We start from the raw sequence: 27,079 nt of genomic DNA, 5'->3' as shown, positions 1-27,079 counted from the left end.
AAAACTAAACCAACTGCTGATAGGAATTTAGTCAAACAGTTTGCATCCAACTCCTTATTTCTCCGTTTAATGTTTAAACCCCCTTATGGCTTTGGAAATGAAATGTTTGTTTGTTTTTAAGTCTTTGCATCAATTTGAAATCACATAACATGAACTAGAAGGAAATTACAATAACATGCAACATGAAGATTGAACTACTGCTGATATGATATTATTTCCAGAATTAATAAAATCAAATACATAGTAGATTTTTCAACTCACTAAATACTCCAGCATTTTTGACATAATGTTCCAACAATGACTTCCCATCTTGCTGCTACAGTAACATGAATAGTGCCATGCTACAGTAACATGAATAGTGTCGCACTACAGTGGCGTGAATAGTGTCATGCTACAGTAACGTGAATAGTGTTGTGCTACAGTGCTGCTACAGTATTAATTAGTCTTCAATCAGTTCAATATCTTCATAAAATCATCCCTTCAGAATGGCATAAGCATTGGACAAGAAGTGAAGAAGGTATGAGCAAAAACACCAAATCTGCCTGTAGCTGGAGATGCACCCAATTTGCCTACTAATGAAGCTGATAGCAATGGATTCCAAAGGTCAAACCCCAAAGGAATGACGTCTAGAATGACACAAGAGAGGATAGACGTCCCCTAATGCCACGAACGAATCTGCAACTCTCACACCAATTTCTTCTCATATTCAACCCCCGAATGAAGCCACAAAAGCTTCCTTTTATTCTTTCTCCAAGGGTCGACCCAACTCACTTGAGCAATGTGGGATAAAAGATGTGCAATATAAAACATATTAAAATATTCACTTATGTCTCCCTTGGGTGCCCCTTTGATTTGCACACATCCCCATAAAATAAATATTAAAGTAATTAAATTAAATGTTACTTTAATAACACTCCAGGCATTAAAATATATTAGCAATCGGACTCTGAATAGCGCGAGTGATAGCTCGTTGGAAAGCTCTTGCCGAGGAGTATCAAATCCAATCACCAAAGCTAGCCTCCGTTGTGTCCTGCTGACTTACTAAAAATAGTAAGTATACATGAAACTAAGTAAATCAATTCCGTTTTAGCCCAAAATGGAAATGACTAGGCCAAAACACTCCAAGATCCCCTTAAACCCTTCGTTAGCCCTCGGGACCATGTAGAGCTAGGCTAATGCACATACACTTGGTCAACTACTAAAGTGGGGACATTACACCGACCCTCTTATTCATTCTCTACCTGATCTTGCTCTACATTCATCTTCACTAGATTCTGGATTTTCCTTTTCAACAGTGTGCCCTAGAACACTTGATTTGAAAGAGCCAACCTTCAACATCAACTTGGGGGCACTTGATTAGTTTTTTTAGACTCTACACATCTTCAATTCCTATTTGGAATGGGAAGTATTCCTCCATCTTTACTTGGTTTTGTTTCTTTCCAAGGAGAGGAATGTTGTTTGTAGGCATTGGATTGTCTTTTGTCTTCAAGCATTCAACATTTCTATAGGACATTATACATTGTGGGGAGGTGACTTCTTTCCTTCCTATGGAGAGACAATTGATTGCATAAATGTGATGGATCTCATCCTTGGAGGGTCTTGAGTTCTCTATCTATCACTTGTTCATGTTTGATTGCAACATTTCTCTTTTTTGAGGGGAAGTTTTGTTCCACAAAGTTTCTCCTTTTCTCCATCTTAGAGAGATTGCATTGCATCTATACATGGGTACCTAACATGGCCTAGTAGTCAGAACCCATCATTGCATTCTTGCATGTTCCCCCTAAGTTGCACTTAAGGAGGGTTGTTGATATAAATAGGGGTGTTGCCTAGCTAGTTTCACTATTAGGTCAATTTTCACACCTTATCATTTATGTTTACTTGGGGTACACATCAAATACTTATCACTTTCTATCCCATATCATAAGATTAAGACACTTGTCATAATGTTATGATATCCTATCTCACCTTGGCCTATATAACCAAGGGGGTTCCTTTGTAATCTCATATTGAATTTTTGCATTGATAGGAATACAATTTATTCTTGTCAAATTGATATTCTCATTTCATTGTGCTTTCAATTAGGCTTCTAGATCTTGGGTGGTTGTCTCCATAGCCAAATCTTACAAGAGCATTTGCCTCTACCAATTGGGTTTTTCCAACACAATAATTTCTTCATTAGTGATGCCATTTAATTGTTAAAGAATAGGTGTTGAGACTTTATCAAAGTAGTAAGTTCCTTGGGGCTTATACTAGATTTTGGTAACACAGGGTTTGTGTGTATAACCATATTTGTAATTAATATTAAGACGTGTAGGTTGAAGAATACAGATCTACTAGTGAGAGAGTGAGGGGGGGGGTGGGGGGTGAATCAGTAGTAGATATAAACTTTAATTCTTAACCAATTTAAACTTTTAATAAAACTTGTCAAACTTCAATTTGAAAAACTAAAACAAATTGAAATTGGAATCAGAAAGAGATGCAACCACACGAAGAGACAATGCACAAGATTTTATGTGGAAACCTAGGATGGGAAAAACCATGGTGAGAAATGCTGCTAGGATCTACTGTCCTAATCCAGCCTCATGGTTAAAGAATTTACAATATTTTAGGGCACCAACTCCAGGGAATCACCAAATCCCTTATAAGAGCACCAAATCTTCCAAAACCACAATACAATGATCTAAGCACCAACTCAAAAATTCTTAAAGCACTGACTCTAAGAATATTACAATCAACAGTTACAACTGGTTACAATTTCTAAGATTTCCTTTTACAATATTGTTGTAAGGTATTCACACGTCGCCCCATTGCAAATGGGGGTCCCCACTTTTTTTTTTGCTTTCTAGGTAGTGTTGAGTCCTTACCTATTAGCCTTTGCATCATAAGGGTATAGGTGGTCAAAAAGATAGGAGTCAGATGAATAGCCTTGTATGAGTGTGTAGTGAGTGAGTTTGTAAAGTCTAGATATCATGAGAGTCAATCAGGAGTGAAGAGGAATTACTAGTTAGAGGGTCACTTCAAGTGCTCCTCTTGAGGACTGAACTTCACTCCATGTACACCCCTTATGTGGGGAACTTCTTGCACTTCTCCCACAGAGCGAAAACTCATCCTAAGACTACATGATGAATATTGCAGGATGCATCAAAGTTGAGAGAGAAAGCGAAAGAGAATAAAGGTGAGTTAGAGCATTCACTACCCTCAGGAGCATGCTTCATGACCATCACCCTTGGAGCAAATTTTGCATTTTAGGCTTTCATAGGGAAAGTTTGACATGGTATTGTGAATGAAAGCTTGAGAAACCTAAGGATTGAATTGGTAAAACATTGAAGTTATGAGGGACGGGTTCATTTTGATTTTCACTTCATGAGCAAGGGTTTAGAAACGAACTTCATGTGCTCCATTCTCAAAGCGAAATTCCTATAGAGGCCTCTACTAAAGGTAGTTCACCATGTTGTCATCAATTAATGACTAAAAACTTGAACTTGAAAGAAAATGAAGGAGGGCAAGTTCAAAGACAAAGGCAACTTCATGAACATCAAGGGTGGAGTAAACTTCAAGAGCTCCTCTCTAGGAGCGAGAAACAACTTCAATAACTCCTTCATTAAGGCGAATTCTCTCTAAATCCTCTTATCAAAGCTGCAAAACACATGAAATCACATAATTACATCAAACTAGGAGGTTATAAGAGAAGGTATATTATGTGTGTTTGATGCTCATTTGTTTGTTTTGCAAGGGACGAAGAAAGAAATCAAGGGGATCACATTGGAGGAGGATTAAAACAAGTCGCTCAAGGATCAAATTTCAACATCAAGATTAAGACACAAGGAAGATATCCTCAAGGGAACTTCATAGACAAGCACAAGAAGGTGATTACACAAGAAACATTCACTAATACAGGGGCATGATCCAGCTACTCAAAGTCTAATGCATTGAAAGAATTGACGACATGAAGGGAGTCACAGAGAAGGAATTCCAAAGGGGAGAAGCAGTGGTGATATCAAGAATTCGTTCCAAGGCAACATTAATAATTCAAAACTAGGATCAAGACAAGATCTATACCTTGCACCTCCATGATTGAAGCCCTCAAGAAGATAGTTTCAGAAGAGTTAATTAAAGTCAGAAGATTATCATCATCACAACCGAAGCTAGATAATGTTAAGTATCAAGAATTATTCCTTCATGATGCAAGTTAAAGGTGGAATCCTAGTCATCATCCCAATCACCACTCGCCAATCAGAGAAGACCCATATCAGCATGTCTTGATTCAACGAACCTGACTCGTCCATGATGGCACAAACTTCGAGGCACCTACCCTTATTATCTATTGGTCATGTCAAATTATTGTAATTATTTCATTGGCCAAAATTGAGTTTGTTGTAAAATCTTGGCCATTGACCTCAAATTGATCTGAGCCATTGAATTGTATTGAGAGCATTATAAAAGGCTCAAGCTCTTCATTTGTAAAGATTAATAGATAGTTTAGAAGAATAGCAATTAGAGTAGAAGTTAGATTAGGAGAAGGCAAAGATTGTTGTCAAAGCCTTGTTGTAAAGAACAATTGATTTCATTGAAGTTATGGTGAATTTGATTTGTTACTTGAACAACTCGCATGATCTTTACTTCATAATTTACTTTCATGTTGATTAGATTGAATGGAGGAAATTGTTGAATACATTTGTGGAATCCGTTTAGTCCATACCACTAGCTTCTTGCTGATTGTAAGTGTGCCTTGTGTGGTCAATTGGAGTGATATGAGCTTAAATTCAAATTGTTATGCGTCCATTGTTTATGCATTAACTTGAATGGTGGGCAATGTTTGATGGTAATCATTTGAACATCTTTGAAATGTCCTTAGAAGATTGCACTGAGCTTGTGTCAAATTGTTCAAGTTGATGGTGAGACCTCGACCAGTAGGATTCCATCTAATCATTCATCTATTTTCTTGCATTCTAGGTCCTAGAATAGACTCTCTCAACCCTTCATCTTTTGCTATTTTTTCAACTTAAGTTAGTTTAGGATCAAAAAGCATCACAAGATTGCAGCATTTGGTGATCAAGTTCCAGAGATTCAAGCATTCGACAATTCAACGTAAGTCCCCTTGTGATACCATCAATCACATCAACCAACAGAGCTTATCCACACGTCAACATCTGACATTTAAAAACCTCGGAGTTGTCTCAAGTGATCCTTAAGCCAATCTTCAGCATTTGAGTAACTTTGTTCAAGAGAGGATAAGATACTTTTTGATTATTTTATTATTGTGTTCGCATGTGCCTAAAAAACACATCAACAAATATAAGTAGACAAGTAATTATGCTTTGAACAGGCTTCGGATGTATCAAAATGAACTGCAATAATCTCTCTGTAAACTGAAGGAATAATTCATATAAATCTGGAAATGTAACTTGAAAACTTCTCCCTGTTATCAGCAAATTCTGAAACAAACTTGTATTCAAATTCGAGAGGTCTCCTATCGAGACGAATTTGTAAGTAAGATTCGAATGACAGAAGGACATAAAGTGATCTTTTAGCAAGGATTCCTAACGATCATTACATCAACCGTATAGTCTCCAACGAGTAGCAAAGGCAATCAGCAATATCCCCACCATGTAAAGATAGCTTATTATTGGATGAAGCAATCCTTATAAGCATGTAATCCGCTGCTGTAGAAGAACATCTGAAAATATTAAGTGGTATTATGGAAGTCAGCAAGAGTAATATTATAAGGCAGAGTTATTAATACGAACATTGTAGAAGGATCTTATCATAAGGTATCAAGAATATCAATTAAGAGCAGGACACATGATCATGGCATAAGGGGGATCATCGTAAACAATCAAGTATCGTGAATAAGTATTGTAAGTGCTGATCACTATGGACGAATTTTTCCCATATACTTTTGGAGGATATAGCTGCAATACTATACAAATGATACACTATTTATGGATGATGAAGACAATAATCTCCAGTCAGCGGTTAGGAAAAAATAATGTTCTTGGCTTAGACAGTGATTACAAGTAAAGGCAATAGGTAACTGATTTGTTATGAAATAATGTGATGACTTAATAATCCATTTACCATAAACATATTAGAGAGATGTGATCTATTATGGAGAGACATGGATGGGAAAGACATGTCTTAAGATATCCAAGTGGTGTAACTGTTTAGATCACAAGATATATGATCCAGATCGATTCCATTCTCAAGGATCGTGGAAGTTTGTATATTTCGTTTTATTCCAGTCTTGGAAGCGCTCAAGTGAGCCAGGCTGAAGGCCCATTATCAGGTGCACACATCAATCAGTGGAATATCAGAAATAGCCCCTCAACTTTGCATATATTCACTGTCAATATCAGACACGGCAGATTGTGTAATCATTGCAAGTACTTAATTCCATATCTGAAACAGCAATATCATTGCTATAAGCAACATATCAGATTCCATTGCACATACTCTAAAGATAAGATCAGATATAGCACTTGTATTGCCATGGGCGACATCCTCTCATCAATTGTTGCATACATAATTTGTCTTATCAGAAATTGCAGCCATTGCGGGAAGCAACAAGTACCGAGTGCATATTCTTATTGTATATGAGATATAGCATAATCGTACTATCACTACTAGTATACCTATATTCTAAAAAAACTATACGTAAAATAATGCTGAGAGATATCACATAATTGTCTTCCATGTTTATTAGTTGTCAAGAAGGACATGGAGCTGAATAATGGTGCACTTTTTCATTCTCATTAAAGATGTAACAATTTCATATACTTAGAGACAAGTGGCAATGATTCTATTTTATTCAGCGTAATAAAATAATACTTATAAAGAAACTAAAACATGCATGCATTTACATGTCATCTACAAGTCAAATTTATTCAAAATCAATTTTTTGTTTACGGATATTTGTATGTCATTGTAGATGCCTCTCGGCATAATAAGTGACAGCGAACATCATTTACATGGAAGATCTCATATCAACATATCATACACTGCTATTGATATATACTGAGATCTATATCATTTGCACATATCTATATTGATTACCTAGGTTACCGGGTTCGCCTCTGGGCCCCCTGGTATGGGTCCAGGTTCGACCGGGTCCGTGGTACGGGTCCGGTTCGACCAGGGTTCGAAAAACCCAGAGTGGGTTCGACCCTGGTCGAACCCAATCGAACCCAGGGTCGAACCCAATTGAACCCGGGCGGACCCAGTTGAACCTAGGCGGCTGGGCGGCCCGTAAAGTCAAAAAACAATGCAAATTTTTTCAATTGCACTGCCCCTTGACCCCGTTGGGGGCGTTGCCCCAAACCCCCATTAGAGAATCCATTTAATGATCAAACTTTAAATTGTTGAAAGTTGAAACAATGATACTTGAATATTTTATCATTTTGATATTAAACTTGATGTATATGATGTTGTTATGGTATGATCATGATGCTATGATTACAAGTTTATGTTGGTTTTGTTGTTTATATGATGCTATGTGACATGCTAATCTTAATTCATGCTAATTGGTTGCATATATATATAATTTACATGTTTTTGTACTAACGAACCCAAACGAACCCAAACCCCTTTTCAAATTTTTCTGTACCAGTGTACCGGGTTCTTCGAACCCGAACCGTTGCTCGAACCCGAACCGGTAACTTAGTTGATTACATCAGGAATTGCAGTTGATCTTGGTTTATCTCCCATTACTTGCTTAAATTGTATTCAATTGACACAGTGGGAAAGGAAGTTGAAGTAAATGCCCCAGTTTTCCTAACTTAGCCTAAAATGGGACATTACATAAAAGGAGGGCAAATTGATCAAATATATCATCAATTTTGTCATTACAGTCAATTTCTTTTCTAAATCTTGTCTAGGCACAAAAATGTTTTGTGTGCAAAATTTGAAGGACAAAAACCCTCTTGATTTCCAATTAGGATTGTAGGATGAAAATCATTTTATCTAAGTGAGCTGATTCCATCTAGGGAACACATTGGTGCTATATATTGTTGTGGTACACAAGGACACATCCCCATCCCTATTTCCTGACACATTTTTGAGATGTCGAGATGTGTGAACGTCCCCTTGCCATCCCTACCGATTTGCTGTTTGCAGGAAATGTCTCCAAATACGTACTCAAAACCAGGGACATCGAAGAATGTGAAGGGGACACCTAGCTGTCCCTGAGACAACTTGGAATGTCTTAGACATCCCTTGACCATCTTAGGGATGGCCAAGCATCCCTCACAGAAAAGTGTTTCAAATGATCAATTTTAGCAAGAAGTATTAAGTTTTTTATTACTTTTTTTGGGGTTGTAAAGGGGAGTGGGGCATCCAACAAACCCTCCAATGTCCCTTATACACCCTAAAATCCCATTTTGAATGCAAAACAAAAAAATAACAAGAGTTGCAATGCTGTTGGTGACCTCCATCGCTACAACTTTGCAAACTGTTAGGCCATTGTTGTCCATTCGTAATAGGGAAGGGCTATTTCGGGGTGGGGATGCCTCCCCTTGTGACACGGTTACAAAATAAAGACCTAAACTTTAAGCCCCCAATAACAATTGAAATTTGAAGCTTCTCTGAAATTTCAAAGAGTAATTACAAAGTCAGGGTATGCTACTTTGCCCTTTTTTAAGTTTTTTAAGCTTGTTAGAGAGGGTTTGTAAATAGTAATTAGTTTTAATTTTAAAATTTTATTGGTTCATCCTGTGGCTTTGTGAAGACGAAAAACCTTGCACTAACCATCTTCTTTGTTAGTGAAAGATCTAAACTAGAGGATTCAGTAGCGGTTTCAATCAGAGATCACATTTGGGCTTCATTGGAAAGATTTCAGCTTGTGTGTTCAGATTTGCTTCTTCATTTGACAGAGGAATTCATTGAGGCAGATTTGGAGCAGATAAGAGAGATTAAATCTGATATTTTCTATTCTCTAGGCCAGTCATACCATTCTACAAGCTGGCCATACCAGCAGAGGGACAAGGAGTTTGGAAGCTAGACATCCAGTGTAGAAGGCTATATTTAATGCAAAAGGGGACACCTAGGGTTCATTATCTGGGGTGTGCTCATTTTGTAGACAAAGGAGTGCATTTGAAGGAGTGGTGTCCCAATTAGGGTTTCCAGATTGTTATTGTAATTGCAAAATCAGACTTGTAATAATGCAAATCAAATGGGTATGTCTGGTATATCATTTTAATGTGATTTTACTATCTGGGGATCAAAAACTTTGATGATATATTGTAATCACGGTTCTGAGAATAATTCTGAATACATTGTTGGTTGTAGGTATTCCTGAATATTGTGATTTTGAAGAATTATTCTAATTTAGTTCATTGCTGCAAATAAGATTATTGCAATATCTATCTCTGCATCTCTCTACATTTTGTTCATAACTGGAAAAGTTTACAATGAATTACACAGTTTAAAAGTTGAGCATTGTAGAGCTCAACAAGATTGCACATCATACCTAGGATATTTTCTTTTTCATTCCAGTACAAAACTTCACAACCAAAAGTTTACTCGGTTTCAAGTCTTAGTCGACTCATGCAAGAGTAACATACATGATCTCTGAAAGCATTGGGTATGTGTCATAATTAGGTACTAAAGTAAGTCACACAGAAAATAAAAATTCAAACAATTAAGACTTTTCTTCCAAACGTTAATGTGTGGAACACTAGAAAGAGATAGAGCTAAGTACCTTGGACAATGTAATAAGAGCCGCTCCAGAAGTTGATAAATACAATTTTGAGCATCTTTGTTTTGAACTTTTGTTAGCTCAATCAAAAAACTCTCCAAAGATGCAAGAAGAGTGGGTACATGAGCAGAAGCCTTCTCCACATCGTCAAGAACTGAGAGTAGGTTATTTTCATCTTCAAGATCACAGTTCTGTGCCAAAGATGAATGCTCAGGAAGTTAGGAAATGAGAATAAAATTTGTCAGAAACTGCACAATGAGAGAGGCAAAGATAAAATTAAACAATATAAGCTTAAAATATCACTCCAAACTGTTATTATTGGGCATCTCAATAACATCTAGAGAGGATTAAATATCCAGTGTTGCAGACATATTTGGTCTTGAAGAATCACGATTCATAGAAATGATTTGATGCTTAGAGCTCAACAAATAACTGAATCAAAGCAATTTTTAGTGCTCAGCCTTAAAAAAATGAATTAAAGTAAATTTCTAGATGCTGGTTGCTACATCTTTTCCGATAAATAAGCAATATTTAAAGCTCAACCTTTAAATCCTTCATCATTTAAAGGATTGCATTTTTTTGTTTAAGAAAATGTAACATTTTTATTTAGGTTGACAACCAGCCATTTTTCACCTCAGGGCTTTATAAAAGCTATCAGATGTAAGTATGCATTTCAAACAGATGCCAATATACCTCAAAAAACATTCTCAGGTTTGATCATTTTGGCAAAATGTTCTATGGGACATTCCACTACATCTAAGCAACAGAAATTGTATTTTGAGTTCACTTTTACCACTTCGAATATATAATATTCCTTGTTGATGTAAGAATCTACTTAAGAGTTCATAGTCTGCTGACTCTTTTTACCTGACCTAATAGTCTTGAGAGACAATCACATTTAGGGCTTCTAAATTATGGAGATTTGCTCTGCAATCAAGATTGCATGAGGTATGTTCCAAAGATAGTCATTTTTAGCTCCATGTGAACACATCAGTTTTGGCATCTGTAGCCCAAACTTTTTGCTTTGTTACACTAGGAAAATGCATTAATACATTATTAACCTCATTTTGCAATTTTTTCAGTTTGGGTGTTATCTGATATCAAAATTTATGTTTGATCCCAAGTCAAGTCTTTCACCTTAGAATTTATGGTTCTGTTATGCTGCAAAACATCCATCTTATTCCCAGCAGAAAGATTCTTATTCTATTAAAGCCTCAGGATCTGGACAAATTCTTTTCCCCTAAAGGCATTTATAAGAGACGGATTTGGGTGTATCATACTAATTAATTGCTACACATTCTATATCGAACACAAGTGATATGACATCTTTTGTATTCTAGGTTGTACAAGCAGTGAAGAGATCTCACTTTGCTGTATATTATATTTTATAGTATATACAACACTGCAATCAAAGCCCTAGGTACCAGAAGTAGGATTAACTGGCGGCAAGGTCATTAAGTCTAAAGTAGAGAAAAACAAATTAAAAAGGAGGAAGATACTTAGTAAGTGTGTCATGTCCCATCAAATTGAGGATAAAGGTCTTGTGACTTATTTGGTGAAAAGTTTAATTTTATAGAGAATTAATTATAAGCTCTGTATTTTTCCTGAGACAACATCTGGGATCCACCAGCTTGAAACAAATGCTTCAGATTGTCAGTAATTGTTCACTGATGAAAATTTTATGAGAACATAAAAGTCAATCACATTTCTCCTTAAGGAAGTCCCTGCTTTCACAACAAAGGAAGAACATGCCGAGTCAGAAACGCCTATGATAAAATTTGCTAAAACTCTTACAAAAACTCGCCGAGTCAGAAACGCCTATCATAAAATTTGCTAAAACACAGCAATCACAACAAAGGAAGAACAGTTCTCTTAATAGTCTGACTTTGATTTGCTTGTCTTAAAGGCACTATTTGATCCCAAAAGCCTCGACCCAGTTTGTCTGCTGCTCCTCAAGTGATTAGACCCTTTTTGAGACCTCCAACGCCCTCCAAAGTACCTCTGCTCAATTGCCCAGCAAAACCCATGAAGGTATCATGCCTAGCACAGTTCATATGGCACAAATCACTATGCCAAAAGCAGTGTTTGAAAAGAATACTTTCATCCTGTAAAAGAAACTAATACTCTGTCTCGCATTCACATATAAACAATGTTCCAAGGAATTTCCTATCTGGGGGACAAGGGGATGTGGGGATGGGTTTCAGTGATGGGGGACCAAGGGCCTAAATTTGGGCACAGCAAGGGGATGGTGGAGCGGTGGTGGGGAGGCAGTGGTGATATAAAAATAGAGGTGAATTGAAATCTTCAAGGCAAAACCTGCAATATAACATCTTTATGAGCAACCCATAAAAGGCCAACTAGTTTTTATGAAGTTAAAGGTTGCAATCAATATGTAATGGCATGTGACACATAGCAAGTGACCATGTGGCATCCCCGCCAGAGGTGGTGGAAGTTGCGGAAGTGGTGGTGTTATGGGGGGGCATTTCCCCCAAGCCCCCAAGTCTCAAAAACGTCCCCCTACAGGGGACGCAGGCTTTTTCCAGGAGGGGTTGGGGACGCATCCCCATGGAACATTGCATATAAGTTGTCTAGCAGCAATGACTATCAATTTAATCCAACCCCTAGCAAAAGAGACTCAACAGTGGTGTCCAACTTCATAACCAACTTCTGCAAATCTTCTAAAATTTTGAATTCTACAAATCTTCTAAAATTTTGCAATTAGTCTGGGAACAAGACTCCACTAATTTCACAATCTTCAATCTTGAGATCCAACATGAAACTTGAATGGCTCCACCATTACCAGCTATGGTAGACAGTTTCAATACTGAAACTGATCTTCTTCAAGAGGGTTTTTGTCCTCAACAAAGGCTGAGATGAACCAAGTTCCATCTCACAGAACCACAAGGGCTATATTAGAGAGAAAACAAATAAACTGCATAATACAAATGAGCTCTCCAAACCCCCTTATATACTTTTCTTGCCAAACTTTCCGAAAGTCTGTTTTTTTAAAAATCACTTTCAATTAAAAACTCTTTTTCCTCCAAAAGAACCTGTTATTAAAATAATGATAATTTTTTACACGCAAGGTCCTTGTTTTAAGCACCCAAGATATAAAACTTCTCGTCCTCTTTCCACGAGCTATTATACTAAGGTGCCCATTATATTATTTTAATAAAATTAGCAACCTTAGTAAAAATAATCAAATTATAACTCATTAATACTATTGAGTTGTAAAAAATAATAAAAAAGCATCAGAATTGAAAACTGATTGCATTGGAGTGATACCGATGATGAATAATGAGAATAGAACCCGACTAGGTGACTCACTATAAATAGATGCTCACGCCAAGGTTATTGGAGAATACACCAAAAGCTGAAAATAACTTCAAAAAGTGTCATATGAGTCCTCTAAACCAGAGTTACAGGACTCGCAGAGTTTGGCCCAAACTTGGTGAGTCCCGAGGTAGGTCACATCGGCCGAGGCCAGAGGACCTTGGACTCGGCCTTAACCGAGTCTGGCCGGGTCTAGGCAGACTCGGCAAGTACTGAGCCCCAGACTCTACCGCCCAGCAAATAAGAAAAAGGCTAAAATAAAATAAAAAAGTTAGTGATTTTCAGTGAAATAAAAGGTCAATATATTTTCTCCCCTACCCTAAAAAGTCATTTTTCTCGTTTGCAAACACGAGGAGAGAAAAAGAGGGTTTTGAGCAAAAAAAATAGAGGCATTGAAGATGTAATGGACACCCCCTGTTCGGTACTAAATTTATGTCCTTTTTACTTAGTGTAATTTTGTCAAACAGTTGGCGTGCAAGCTGACTACTGGATTTTTTTTGGTTCTTGATTTGCTATAGGATAAATTTGGTAAACTGATATTTATTGTAAAGCTTTCAAAGTTTATTCAATATAAAAATAACCAGACATATCAAATACCAAAAACAAGAGGATTAATGCTGATGGTATTTATTTAATTCCAACTCCAAGCATACAAATCAGATTTGAAGAATATTACAGACCATATGATAATAAACAAATTCAAACCTGGACTCCACAAGTATAGAACCTGCTGAAAACACTGTTCATGCACTGTAGCTGCACTATTCACGGCACTGTAGCATTTTTACTATTCACGCAGCACTGTAGCAAAACACTATTCACGCGGTACTGTAGCAAAAACACTGTTCACGCGATACTGTAGCAAATCACTATTCACGCGGTACTGTAGCAAAAACACTATTCACGCGGTACTGTAGCAAAAACACTATTTTCAAATCTGCACTTTCAAACCCCTGTAAAAACATCATGCGAGAGCACCAAATGAAGCCCAATGTGTTTCCTGAATGAAAACACCATTAATCCTCCTGACTGTGTCTTTCAACAGCGAAGAGAATGCTAGCAAAGAGGGATTCCGTCCTCCAAGCCCAATAATCAGATTTCTACGAAATCCAACAGCATAACATTAATTCATCTCAGCATATCCCAAAAGAGAGCTCTCAACCTCCCTTTATATTTTCTCCCTGGATGCAAACACTTCATTTCCTAAATGTGGGATAATACAATTAGAATAAAATATTATTTCCCACAATGTACCATTAAAGGGAACTTTTAATATTTTAAACATTACTTTATATTCCCAACCTTATAAAATAACGATAAAGTTAAATATTTAATTTAACTTTACACTTTATCGTTAAATATTAAAACATTGTTGATAATCCCTTTAAATCATTGTCGCCTTCAAATATTTTTACTGATAGTTATGCCAACCAGGGAAACACTAAAAATTTCAAGTCACTGCTTGGAGACTAACTTTCTATAAATAGTAAGTGTCTAGAAACCCTGTCAAAGCAGCACCGATTGGCCTGAAATCGAAAACACCTAGGCCAAAACACCTCGGGATCCCATCAATGTCCTTGTTAGCCTTCGGGACCATGTCAGAATAGGCTAACGACACCCCATATCATGTTGCGCTAAAAAGGGGACATTACAGTCCGCCCCCCTTGAAATTGCTTGTCCTCAAGCAAATTCGGTCCTGAATGTTGCAATACCTGCTCATTCTCCCATGTAGCATCCTCATCTGGCAGGTCTCTCCATTTCACCAAGTATTCCTTAACGATTCTGTTCCTGAGTGTCCTTTCCCTGATATCCAGAATAGCTTCGGGTACTAACACAAGCTTCCCCTCCTCATCCAAAGGGGGTAAATCTGCAGAAGGCACTACACTCTGACCAATGGCTTTCTTAAGCCTAGACACATGAAACACATTGTGCACCCGACTGCCCTCTGGAAGCTCAAGCTCATAGGCGACTTCGCCCACTCTGCGAATCACCCTGTAGGGACCATAAAATCTAGGCTTCAACTTTTCAGCTCCGCTCTTCTTGAGTGATGACTGTCTATATGGTTGTAGCCTCAAGTAAACCATATCCCCTACCTCGAAACTGCGCTCTATTCGGTGCTGATCAGCGTACAATTTCTGTTGATTCTGGGCCTGCTGTATATTCTCCTTGAGCACTTTCAGGATGTCCTGACTATCCTGCAATAAGTTTTTGGCTTTGGGCACTCTGCTGTCCCCCAAAAATAAATCCATGAAGCTAGGTGCATCATAACCATAGAGTGCCATGAAAGGAGTCATCCTGATGGACATATGATAAGTGGTGTTATAACAATACTCTCCCATATGCAACCATCTGACCCAAGCTTTTTGTTGTGCAGTTACATAGTTCCTCAAATATCCCTCCACCCATTTATTCACAATCTCTGTTTGCCCATCTGTCTGCGGATGATAACTAGTGCTAGGTGTAAGATTTGTACCACACAACCTAAACAACTCCTGCCAAAAAACACTCATAAACTTACTATCCCGATCACTGACAATGAATCTGGGCAACCCATGTAACCTGAATATCTCTCTAAAGAAAAGATCTGCCACCTGTGCTGCTGTGTAAATGGACGGAATAGCAAAGAAGTGAGCGAACTTCGTCAAGCGGTCCACCACCACATAGATGCAATCCCTTCCCTGCACTCGTGGTAAACCAGTGATGAAGTCCATCGAAATACTTTCCCATTTCCTATCTGGAATGGGCAAGGGCTGTAATAAACCTGCAGGAAATGTGTGCTCTCCCTTATTCTGTTGACAAACCGCACACTCCCTGACATACCTCTGAACATCATCCTTGAGCCCTCTCCATGTGAACCGCTCTCGGATCTGCCTGTAGGTCTTGAAGATCCCCGGATGCCCAGCTGTGGGTGCATCATGAAATGCCTTAAGTATCACCTCTCTCAAATGTGATGACGGAATCAAATAAACCCTGTCTTGAACTCTGATCAATCCATCTATCACCTCATAGCGATCATCCTGTATAGTACCTGAAATCAATCCAGAAGCCCAAGCATCTCCGACATACTCTGCTATAATCTGATCTCTCCAATCTCCTGAAATCTCTGCCAGAGCACATAAGTGAGGTCTCCGAGATAAGGCATCAGCCACCACGTTTTTCTTACCTTTGACAAACTCTATGTCAAAGTCATAAGCCTGCAATTTAGTAACCCATTTCTGTTGCCGGTCATTAAGATCACGCTGGCTCATGAAATATTTTATGCTATTGTGATCAGTTTTGATCATAAACCGTCCACCTACTAAGTATGATCGGAATTTGGCCAATGCATGCATTATGGCCAACATCTCCCTGTCATAGATAGAATAGCTCCTCTCAACACCTCGAAGCTTCCTACTCTCGAATGCAATGGGATGTTTCTCCTGCATCAATACTGCCCCTATCCCATCACCTGAAGCATCACACTGAAGTTCAAATGGCTTCGTGAAATCTGGTAGAGCTAGAACCGGACAAGATGACATCACTTGTTTGAAGTGGTCAAAACATCGCTGCGCTGCTTCTGTCCATACAAAGGCTCCCTTTTTAGTGAGGTCTGTCAAAGGTGCTGCAGTCTGTGAAAACCCCTTAACAAACCTCCTGTAAAACCCGCATAAACCAAAGAACCCCTTAAGCTGTGTGAGGTTTGTGGGAGTAGGCCAATCTACTATAGCTCTAATCTTTTCAGGATCAACCCGAACACCATCCGCACTAATAATATGCCCAAGGTATAGTAATTCTGTCATACCAAACTCACACTTAGACTCCTTGGCATACAAAGACTCTCTCTCTAGGATAGATAATACCTCCTCCAAATGCTGTGAATGTTCCTCCCAGGTCTTACTGAAGACCAAGATGTTATCAAAGAAGATCAAGACAAATCTCCTCAACTGCTCCCTGAATACCTGGTTCATACAACTCTGAAATGTAGCGGGTGCATTGGTTAGTCCAAATGGCATAACCATAAACTCAAAGTGGCCATAGTGACATCGGAAGGCTGTTTTCTCAATGTCCTCTGCTCTCATCTTGATCTGATGGTATCCAGATCGCAAATCAATTTTGGTGAAGAAGCATGCCCCATGCAACTCATCAATCAGCTCATCAATCCTAGGAATGGGATACCTGTTTTTAATTGTTTTCTTATTCAATGCCCTGTAATCGATGCACATGCGCATCGTCCCATCCTTCTTCTTTACCAAAACTACAGCTGAAGCAAAGGGGCTTTTGCTAGGCCTAATGTGCCCCATTTCCAACAACTCCTTAATTGCCTTCTCTATCTCATCTTTATGTTTTTTAGGATGACGATAAGGAGTGATCATCACTGGTTTGGCTCCCTCCTCGAGCTCAATAACATGCTCTGCACCCCTGTTAGGAGGAACCCCGTGAGGAATATCATTGAATACCTTGGCATGCCTGTTAAGAATCTCCTGTATATCTGGTGGATAACTCTTCAACCGAGGCTCCGGTGAAGTTGCCATAACTAAGCACTCTGTCGCCCACTCTATGTCATTATGTCGAAAAAGTTTCTCCATTCTCCTCAAAGAGACTACCCTGCAACTCCCATCTGAAAGTCCCCTGAGTACAACAGTCCTACCCTCATGCTGAAACCTCATTTCCAACTTCGCTAGGTTGAAAGTGAACTCAACCAGCGATGCCATCCATGTCATACCGAGGATGACGTCGTAATCTCCCATGTCCACAACATAGAAATCATCCTTCAACTCATAACCATCTCCAAATCTAATGTGAAGATTTGAAACCTTCTGAGTACATAATAGCTTTTGGCCATTAGCCACCATGACTCTAAAACCATCATGCTCCTCTGTCTGTAAACCTCTCCTGGCTACCAACTGTGTATCTATAAAGTTATGTGTAGCCCCAGTGTCAATGAGAGATATCACTTTCTGCCCCTGGATAGTGCCCCTGACCTTAAATGTGATTGCCTTTTGGGCCCCTGTCAAGCGTGCCAACGATCTATCATCCTTAGGAATGCTGCTCTCCTCTATCGTGTTACCCTCATCTGAATCGGAGTGCTGATCCTCCCCCTCTGACTTTGACTCCTCTGCTGAAAAATACTCCATTTGATTTGCCTTAGCCTTGAGAAGGCATTTATGAGATAAGTCCCAAGGCTCTCTACACTGAAAGCACAATTTCTTCTTTCGAAGTTCATTCAAGGTTTCACTGTCTAGTCCTTTTGATCCTTCTTTGGGTTTGTTATACTCTTTCTGAAATGGTTTTTTGTCTTTGTCCTTGCGGTAGGAAGAATTTGTTGAATGGTATTTTCCTTTGTATACTGAAGGGGCTAAATCTCGTGCCTTTTTAGTTGCTTCTACTAAGGTGAGTGGATCATGTCCCTTCACCCAACCACGTAATGGATCAACAAGCCCATCACAAAATAACACCACCAATCTCCTAGGAGAGATATCAGTAACAAGTACAGACAAATGCTGAAACTCGGCGATGTAAGCATCCACTGAACCTGACTGTTTTAACTGTGCTAGCTCCTTGAAATGTAACTCGGGATCCCTAGTGTCAAATCTCTCAATCAATCTTTCTGTGAATTCCTCATAGGATGTAATCTGATTATGCCCCAGAGTCACCATGCCATGATGCCACCATTCATGCGCAACGCCGTCCAAATGCATAGCCGCATACTTGATAGCCTCATCCTCAGGCATAGGGTTTAGCTGCAAGTATGTATCTATCTTCTGCACCCAAGCTCGTGCAGTCATCTTCCCTGAAGCATCATAATAAGGCAAGGAAAGTTTTCCAATTTTCTTCCTCAGCTCAAAATTCTGATTCCTCCCTCCTGCTCTAGGCATATGTCTCATCCTCAAGTCCATATAATCTCTGAGGGAAATATCTGCCTGAAACTCGGGTCCACTGGCCTCCCAATCCCTCCTGAACTGACCCTGTAACTCAGTAATCTGCAGTTCGTTCACTGGTTGAACCGGATCCCTAGGTGGAAAGGTGGGTAGAAGAGGTCTCGAGCTCGCTGTTCGAGCTGGGCGTGCAATGTGTCTAAAGTTATCCGCCTCATTCCCATTGTTGCCATGTCCATTATTACCATTAATATTATTCTCAGGGCCATTGTTGTTGCCTCGGCCTCCATTATTATCATTGCCCCTATTGTTATCGTTTCCCCTATTGTTATTGTTTCCATTGTTGGCATCACCTGGATTAATATTAACGCCCATCTGTCTAGCCATAAGCTGCAACATCATGTCCATTCGCCTATTCTGCTCCTGCTGCATACGCTGCCCTTGCTCTAGCGTACCCAGCAACTGTCTGAACATTACCTCCCCCTGATCTGGAACGATATTCCTCTCATCTCGGTCACCCATACTGCTGTCCTGATCGAAGAATATTTCCTCTGTCTGTATGACTGGATTCTATGTCCACCTGCACGGATGAACTAGACTGCTCACTCTGACTATCCGGATTTCTATTTTGTCTGGCCCTGGTATTGCGAAAATTATAATGCCCCTGTCGCATGCTCAATCATACATTCTGGACCTGTTTTATTTCTGCAATATGTTTTGGTGAAAGTTTCCCACAAGATGGCAGGATCTTCTGCTCTGATACCACTGTAATGGACACCCCCTGTTCGGTACTAAATTTATGTCCTTTTTACTTAGTGTAATTTTGTCAAACAGTTGGCGTGCAAGCTGACTACTGGATTTTTTTTGGTTCTTGATTTGCTATAGGATAAATTTGGTAAACTGATATTTATTGTAAAGCTTTCAAAGTTTATTCAATATAAAAATAACCAGACATATCAAATACCAAAAACAAGAGGATTAATGCTGATGGTATTTATTTAATTCCAACTCCAAGAATACAAATCAGATTTGAAGAATATTACAGACCATATGATAATAAACAAATTCAAACCTGGACTCCACAAGTATAGAACCTGCTGAAAACACTGTTCATGCACTGTAGCTGCACTATTCACGGCACTGTAGCATTTTTACTATTCACGCAGCACTGTAGCAAAACACTATTCACGCGGTACTGTAGCAAAAACACTGTTCACGCGGTACTGTAGCAAAAATACTGTTCACGCGGTATTGTAGCAAATCACTATTCACGCGGTACTGTAGCAAAAACACTATTCACGCGGTACTGTAGCAAAAACACTATTTTCAAATCTGCACTTTCAAACCCCTGTAAAAACATCATGCGAGAGCACCAAATGAAGCCCAATGTGTTTCCTGAATGAAAACACCATTAATCCTCCTGACTGTGTCTTTCAACAGCGAAGAGAATGCTAGCAAAGAGGGATTCCGTCCTCCAAGCCCAATAATCAGATTTCTACGAAATCCAACAGCATAACATTAATTCATCCCAGCATATCCCAAAAGAGAGCTCTCAACCTCCCTTTATATTTTCTCCCTGGATGCAAACACTTCATTTCCTAAATGTGGGATAATACAATTAAAATAAAATATTATTTCCCACAATGTACCATTAAAGGGAACTTTTAATATTTTAAACATTACTTTATATTCCCAACCTTATAAAATAACGATAAAGTTAAATATTTAATTTAACTTTACACTTTATCGTTAAATATTAAAACATTGTTGATAATCCCTTTAAATCATTGTCGCCTTCAAATATTTTTACTGATAGTTATGCCAACCAGGGAAACACTAAAAATTTCAAGTCACTGCTTGGAGACTAACTTTCTATAAATAGTAAGTGTCTAGAAACCCTGTCAAAGCAGCACCGATTGGCCTGAAATCGAAAACACCTAGGCCAAAACACCTCGGGATCCCATCAATGTCCTTGTTAGCCTTCGGGACCATGTCAGAATAGGCTAACGACACCCCATATCATGTTGCGCTAAAAAGGGGACATTACAGAAGAGCAAACCAGTAGATAGTTTGAAAAGGAGATTGCAATTGTAGATTGTTTGTGCAAGATAGTAGCTTGCATTCAAGCATTTAAAGGTGTTAAAGAAGGATTTGGAAGAGGTTTCTAGCAATTTTAAAGAGGTAAGTTACATTTTTTTGTTATTTTTTGATTTTTTAACTTTCATATTTCCATTTTTTTGTACATTTGTTTTGTTTTATATTGATGGAAAAAATACGAAAGTTGAAATGCTAGTTTTGTTTTTTTCTTTCTATTATTTATTTTTAAGTTTTAACTTAATTAGAATAAGAGACATTGTGCTGATTTTTTTCATTTATAATATATCGCAGCATAATGTTTCGGCCTAGTGGAAGTGGTGCCCCAAAGGCAGCCCTGGTTAGAAAGGATAAGGCTTGGAAACATGGCATCCCTGGTTCAAAAAAAGGAGAAGTAACATGTATTCATTGCAAAACAAAATATAATGGAGGTATTAACCGGCTGAAATATCAAATTGCACAAATAGAATGCCATGATGCCAAACCATGCAAATTAGCACCCCCTAAGGCTATACGTGAAGTGCAAGCTCAACTAGAGGAATTTGAAGAGAAAAAGGAAATAAAAAGGAAGCAAATGGAAGAAATGGCAGCCATTGGTGGAGAGGCTTCTTCAAATCCTCGACCTCCATTTCCAACATCTACAAGTAGTGGTAGTGCGAGTGTGACAATTGGGCCTCGGATTCGTAAAAATAAATCCACATTAGATTCACTTTTTGTTCTACGCACAACTCCAAGTGCCCAACCATCGCTTGAGAGCATGGGTTGAAATAAGGAGAAGCATGATGTTGCGAAAATTGCAATTAGAGACTTTTGGTTCTACAAAAACGTTCCATTTCATGCAATGAGGTATTCATTAGTATTTTGATTTCTATCTCTTAATTTTTTTTCTTTTAAGAAATTGAGAATTTAAGAGTATGCCACATTCATTATTTTAATTTTTAAAGTTACAAGTAAAACTTAATAGTTAATAGTAAATACTTATTCCATTTATTTAATTTGTTTTAAGTCTCCATACTGGCAAATTATGGTAGATGCCATTACTATTTGTGGTCAGGAGTTCAAAGCCAAAGCCCCTAACGATGAAGAGATAAAAGGCCCTATTTTGAGTCAAAAGGTGGCTGATGTTAAAGCCAAAATTGCTGAGCAACGTGACATATGGAGTAAGGGTTGAACCATCATGATTGATGGTTGGACCAATAGAAGAAATAGAACACTGCTGAACTTTCTTGTCTCCTCATCAAGTAATTGTACTTTGTATTTTGTAAAATATATTTATTATTGATTTAGTGATTAAGTTTTTAAATTTTTGTTTCATTGAATCTCTTTTTTTCTTTCTTAGGTAGCACAGTGTTCTTGAAGTTAATTGATGCTTTAGGGAATATAAAAATGTTGAGTATCTCTGTTGGGTGTTGGAGGAAGTGTTGGAGGACGTGGGAGAGGAGAATGTGGTGCAAATAGAGGCAGATAATGTAGCAAATTATGTTGTTGCAGGTAAACTTCTTATGGAGAGGCACCCCACCTTGTTTTGGATCCCTTGTGCTGCTCATTGCTTTGACCTCATATTGGAGGATCTTGGTAGAAATTAAATGGATTAAAACATGTGTAGAGACTAGAAGGAATATTTGTAAATACATATATAAACATGCCTGGGTCCTCAACCTTATGAGAAATTTCACAAATTTCCCAATTTGCATTAAACTTTATCATATTGCAATCCTTGCTTTAGTCCAAGGCTAGATTGAAATGCATGCTTGTGAGGAGTGGACTACATCATCATATGCAAAGACCTTTGCAGGGATTGAGGCGGCTGATTGGGTTTTTGATGAGCATAGCATTTGGCAACTGGCCAAGGAGATTGTGCGGGTAACTATCTATTATATTTTTCATTTTTGTTCTAATTTCCATTTCATTTCCTTATTTTTATTCACACTTGTTTATGTAAAACTTAAAACTTAAGGCTTAATGTTGCAACTTTCAACTTGTGATCACAGTTCATCGAGCCTCTTGTTGTTCTCCTACAAGTTGTTGATGGAGAGAAGCCCGCAATGGGCTACATTTATGAAGGCATGGACAAGGTGAAGGAGGCCATCAGAGCCATTTATTCAAGGAATCAGGCTAAGTATGGTCCTATATGGGAGGTCATTGATCAACGATGGCACAATCTACTTCACAGGCCTGTACATGCAGCTCCCTACTACCTTAATCCGATGTTCCAATTTCACCAAGATTTCAAGGCCAATGATGAGGTGTGGAGTGGGCTCTATGAAGTTGTAGAGCGAATGTCACTTGATTCATCGGTTGGAGCACACATAGTCCGGAGATAGAGATGTTTAGGGATGCACAAGGAGACTTCTCACGAGACATATGCAAGCAAAACCGGACACAAATGGTGCCAAGTAAAAATCTAATCAAGGCATAGTTTAAAATTTAAATCTTAAACTTTTCTATCTATGATTCTATTACCATTATCATAAACTCAAAGTTATAGAATAGAAATGATTTTTATTATTTTTTGTTTCAGATGCATGGTGGGAGATGTTTGGTAATAAGGTGCCAAATCTATAGAAGATTGCAGTTCGTATCATGAGCCAGCCATGTAGTGATTCACGATGTGAGCACAATTGGAGCATATTCGAGCATATTCACTCCAAAAAGCGCAATAGGTTGGCGGTGCAAAGGTTGAATGATCTTGTGTTTGTTCATCACAACCTTCACCTCCATCACAAACAGATCTTGGGCACTGACACATCTCCTATCACTTTAGAGGAGGTTGATCCATAGGCAAAGTGGAACACTGAGGTTGATGATCTTGTCTTTAGTGATGAAGACTTAGAATGGGTTGATCAGGTGGATCGAGAGGCAAAGGCAGTAGCGATGGTAGAGGAGGAGGCTAGAGCACAAGGAGACCTATTGGAGGACCCCAAAACTGATGATGATGTGGATGTTACTGAGGCTAAGCGGCAAGCTTGATCCTGAGACACAAGAAAAGATCATGGCTACTGAACGTTCCAGGACCTATCTTAGGCGCACATGTAGGACAGTTGCGGGGTCGAGTGATCACTGATACTTCTAGGCTCTAGCTTTTATGTTGAACTTGAAATACGTTTTGAACTTCTGATGACATGGATTTCATATTCCATGAATTTTGTAGACATTTGACACTATCTATATTTCTAATGTGTTATTTAGTTTAGCTTATTTCCTTTAGCTCAAGCCTAAAATTTGCATTTATACTTATGTGATCAATGTAAACTTGTGTATGTGCCTCTATTTGATGAGATTACTGTGTCTTTAATGTTTATTTATTAAAGGATGCATGAAATGGGTTTTAAATCCTAAAAAAAATTGAATTTCTTGGGTTTTTCAATTTGTAGAGTCTGGGCGCAGAGTCCAAGTCCAAGTCAAAAATCAGCTTGCCGAGTCCAAGCCAAGTCCGAGTCTTGTAACTATGCTCTAAACCATCCATGATCATTAACAACATCAAATAACCCCTCAAATAAGGATGACAAACACCTAGAAGGTCAGTGCCAATTGCAGTGCAAGAGAACCCAACATGAGGACATTACACTTTTTGCGCTAATGCTAAATAGGAAAAATATTGTTGTCATCATTAGTCTAGCTTTCAAAGCTATTAGATATGGAAACATAAATACACCTAACCTTATAGTGCACAATAAATTATTTTAATAAAATTAGCAACCTTAGTAAAAATAATTAAATTATAACTAATTAATACTATTGAGTTATAAAAAATAATCAAAAAGCATCGGAATTAAAAAACTGATTGCACTAGAGTGATATCGATGATGAATAATGAGAATCGAACCCGACTAGGTGACTCACTATAAATTGACGCCCACGCCAACGATAATGGAGAACACACCAAAAGCCAAAAATAACTTTTAAAAGTGTCATATGAGTCCTCTAAACCATCTGAGATCATTGCCAACATCAAATAACCCCTCAAATAATGTGGAAACACACCTAAAAGGTCAATGCCAACTGTAGTGCAAGAGAACCTAAACATGAGGACATTACACTTTTTGTGCTAATGCTAAATAGTAAAAATATTGTTGTCATCATTAGTCTAGCTATCAAAGCTATTAGATATGGAAACATAAGTGCACCTAACCATGTAGAGGTGTATGAGTGCATTGACAATATGCTTAGCCAAATTAAGGCCATTAAAGAAGAGAGAGCACCAAGAGCCCAATCTGGAAGGGCGAGAGCATACAGTGTTGAGGGGATTGTTAGATGCCAATAACTGAATATGATTACAATCTTCGGGCGGCAAGCCAGCCCCTTCCGCTTATGCAGCGGGATAATGAAAACAATGCAATCACTTGGCGGAAAACCAGCCAAGGACAAGCTAAAGAACTGAAGAATGCAATCACTCAACCACTTGTTCAGCAAGAGGACTAGAAATGAAATTCAAATCAACTCTACCACTTATGCAGCGGGAGAATAGTATTACAATATCCAAAATATAGGCGGCAAGCCAACCTCTTCCACTTATGCAGTGGGAAAAAGATGAGCAATTACAATAATAAAGAGCTGATAGTACTACTGATCAAGACTACAACGTTCATCACAAAATTCAAAATTTAAGTAATGATACTAAACTAAGCAGGCAGCCAAGCTAGCCTATTCCACTTAGACAGTGGGAAAGCTAAAAAACCAAGAAATTGTTGTTAGTACTACGAACCAGCATTACATTGAATAGAGAAGTGCAAACCAAGTGTTGATTAAGGACATACAGCTGCATCGAACACTCCAAACAACTCTAGCAACCCAACCAATCACGCTCACCAAAAATACACACCAAACTAACAACTTCGAATTCTGAAAAAACCATCCACACACAGGGAAAGTCGCAGACCAGCAAGCTAAAAAACCACCAAATCACTCATATCTTTCTCTATACTCAACGGAAAACCCCCAAACTAGATGCAAATGAATGATACAAAGAAGGCGATAAGGATAGAATAGATAAACATCAACTAACAATGCCCCAAACCCAAGACACACAACCCAAAGCCCCTCTAGCATAGGGCGTACCAAAGCATAATTTCGATTTGCAAAATAAAATTCAATACACCACGAAAACCAATGCAAACTTACAGGAAGAATCACCCAAGGCAAAGAAGATGAATAAGCAAATACCCAGTACGAACAAACACACTCACAGGGAGCTACGAGCGAAAATACGCTTCAGCCACACTAAATCAGCAAGCTGAAAACTCACTAACAGCACTCCAGAAATCAAAACACCACAAATCTTCATCTTTGTTGAGCTCAATCTGGTCCTTTGGATGAGAAACAGTCACAGGTTCAGCTAGGCGCTATCTCTCAAGCACGAAACTAAGGAACAAGGAGGTATGCATCCCTCAAAGTCAAAGTCTGACAACACTTCGACAACACTTTGTTATCATAACAATAATGGATACCAAAATGACAGCCCAAGGTTCTTATTTTTAACTTTTTCCTCAAGTCGAATTTTTTTCCCTCCAATATGGGATTAAACAACCACATTCCAATTTCCTTAATTTGCATTTCATTTCATTTCTCCAAAATCGCCCATTACTTGGTGGCAAATACACTATATATAAAATACATTGATAAAGTGTATTATGGCGTTTTAAAGAATAAAATGAATTATATCATAAAATTGTCTTATTTTTCCTCCTAAGGCGTCCATCTTGCCTTATCAATAATTCACTTATAGAATATTTTCCTCAACCAAAAATCGCCCACATATAATTAAGGAAATGACTTAGATATCAATATAACTTAAGCAAATCCCCTTTAAACAAATCGTCCAACCTTGGCACCTGACTTAGGAGAATTAATAAAATCTTCTGAATAAAATTTGCTTTCCCCTTTCTTATGTCGACCATCAAATAATTTAAATATTAACCTTAGAATGGAGTATTAATATTTAAATAAATCACCTTAAAATCAAACACTGATCAGAACCAAATGAGTCGGAAACTAAAGTGTTGAAAACTATCGAGCTGAATTGGGTTGGAGATATGCACTGAACTGCTAAAAATAGTAGGTCTTGAAAACAACTCCAAAAAGATTGCTCTTCGAACCTTGAGCATGA

At 38.3% G+C, this 27,079-nt stretch overlaps 1 protein-coding gene across 12 annotated transcripts in view; it reads right to left on the bottom strand.

The window, feature by feature from the left end:
• Positions 1–27,079, bottom strand: part of LOC131045838 (uncharacterized) — a 313,161-nt gene that overhangs the window by 27,895 nt on the left and 258,187 nt on the right. For 11 of the 12 annotated variants that reach the window (XR_009105873.2, XR_009105874.2, XM_059221423.1 and 8 more), the window contains one exon: positions 9,695–9,882. Coding sequence is in view for 9 of the 12 variants with exons in the window: in XM_059221423.1 (XP_059077406.1) it covers positions 9,695–9,882 (188 nt within the window). In the remaining 3 variants the exon portion in view is untranslated. Of the gene's footprint in view, positions 1–9,694; positions 9,883–27,079 lie in introns of those variants that run through there. The other variant, XR_009105875.2, reaches the window with a different exon arrangement.

This window comes from Cryptomeria japonica, chromosome 5 (genome assembly GCF_030272615.1).
Source record: "Cryptomeria japonica chromosome 5, Sugi_1.0, whole genome shotgun sequence".
Lineage (NCBI taxonomy): Eukaryota > Viridiplantae > Streptophyta > Pinopsida > Cupressales > Cupressaceae > Cryptomeria > Cryptomeria japonica.
This window is presented reverse-complemented; position numbering and strand designations above follow the sequence as displayed.